The following is a 1,532-nucleotide window of genomic DNA, read 5'->3' on the forward strand; positions in this document are numbered from 1 at the left end:
GTGGGATAGGGCTGGGAGTCAGGATGCCCCAGCTCCAGGGAGAGGAGGGGAGGCAAACAGTGGATTTCGGGGAGGGGGTGGGCTGGGCTAGGCTCCAGGGTTCCAGCTGCCTTGAGAGGAAAGAAAGGGGCAGCAAGGGCCTTTCCCCATCCTAAGCACTTCAGCAAGAGCAGGTTGATGGGATGACCTCCAGGCTGCAACTAGAGACACTGTGGCACAGACAGGCTAAGGACACCCAGCAGGCCAGGGACAGATAAGGGAGCAGAACTGAGGCAGCCTGGCCCCAAGCTCAGGTCAGCTCTTCGCACAACGAAAAAAGCCAGTGGTTATAAGCCTTTGTTACCTAATGAGTGAGATGGTGGTAGCCCCTCCCCCACCTTGTACCTCCGTAGAAATACTGGTCCACTGTCTTCAGCCAGCCCACGTCATTGTGTGTGTGGGGGATGAGGTGGACGTTCAGCATCTTAGGCTCTGTGGCTGGGCAGGACTGAAGGGCAGAGGAGAACAAGAGAGCCCCAGTCAGGGGCAGCCTCAGGGTCCCAGCCCCTGTGGGAACACTGCCCCCCTGCCACCAAGAGTCCTTGGCCTGTCTGTGCCTCAGTTTCCCCAGTTCCCAAACCACAAACACACAAGGCCACAGTGGATAACTTCATGGCCGCTGACTCAGAAGAGACAGAGGCACAATCAAGAGAGAACCAAGGTACCCCCACCCCAGCTCTAGGAAGGAAGTGAGGCTTCATGGCTGGACCAAGTGAGTCACAATGCGTGGGTTCTTTTGCTAGTTCTAAGAAAACAGTAGGGTACACAGGTTAGCTTGCATGAAGATGCCCGTGTTTGTTTGGTTTTTTTGCTAGTACTGGGAAGGGAGTGGGGTCCAAAGGGTAGAATAAGGTACATCAGGACTCCTGGGTTGTTTCTCAGTCCCTGTCAGGGGATAAGATCCAGTGGTCAAGAAGCAGTTAGGGTCAAGGTGTGTCAAGACCCCTGGGTTCTATTTCCTGCCCCCATCCCCAGCCATAGAAAGCAGAGCTGGCTCTGAACCACAGGCTTTGACCCAGGACACGGTTATTACCACCCCATCTCCGTGACAGGAAACACTTGCAGAATAAAAAGAAGAAGAAAAGAGAAAGAGGCTGTTGGAGGGGGTAGGGTTTCAGCCATGAACAACGTGTGTCCCCAGAGGCCTGGGGGGGAGGGGCATGGTGACCACCTGCAGGCGGTGCCAGCAGTGATGGCAGCAAGTGAGGAGCTTCTACAGGTGGCCACAGCAGTGTTGGTGGCAGGGTGGTTGGTAGCAGCCAGCGGTGCTTCTCTCAGGGGATGCACCGCCAATCTCAGGGGGTGCATGTGCACCCATGTACACCCCCTACATATTGCCAATGGTCTCAGCCCTGGGCACTAGCTTCATCCTGTTCCCCTTGGCCCCCGATCAGCTGTGAGGGAAGGGGGAAGTGTGACTGGAACTTGAGACTGGCTCTTTATCTGCTGCTGACTCAGCCCTGGGAACAGGAAGCCCCCTGCCATGGGGGGGG

The 1,532-nt window shown here is 56.3% G+C and overlaps 1 protein-coding gene across 1 annotated transcript in view; it reads right to left on the minus strand.

Annotated features, from left to right (window-relative positions):
• Window positions 1-1,532, minus strand: part of MAN2B1 (mannosidase alpha class 2B member 1) — a 14,863-nt gene that overhangs the window by 12,710 nt on the left and 621 nt on the right. The window contains exon 2 of the mRNA XM_025203832.1: window positions 385-487. Coding sequence (XP_025059617.1) covers window positions 385-487 — 103 coding nt within the window. The remainder of the gene's footprint in view (window positions 1-384; window positions 488-1,532) is intronic.

The sequence above is a fragment of the Alligator sinensis genome, unplaced genomic scaffold, assembly GCF_000455745.1.
Source record: "Alligator sinensis unplaced genomic scaffold, ASM45574v1 scaffold707_1, whole genome shotgun sequence".
NCBI lineage: Eukaryota > Metazoa > Chordata > Crocodylia > Alligatoridae > Alligator > Alligator sinensis.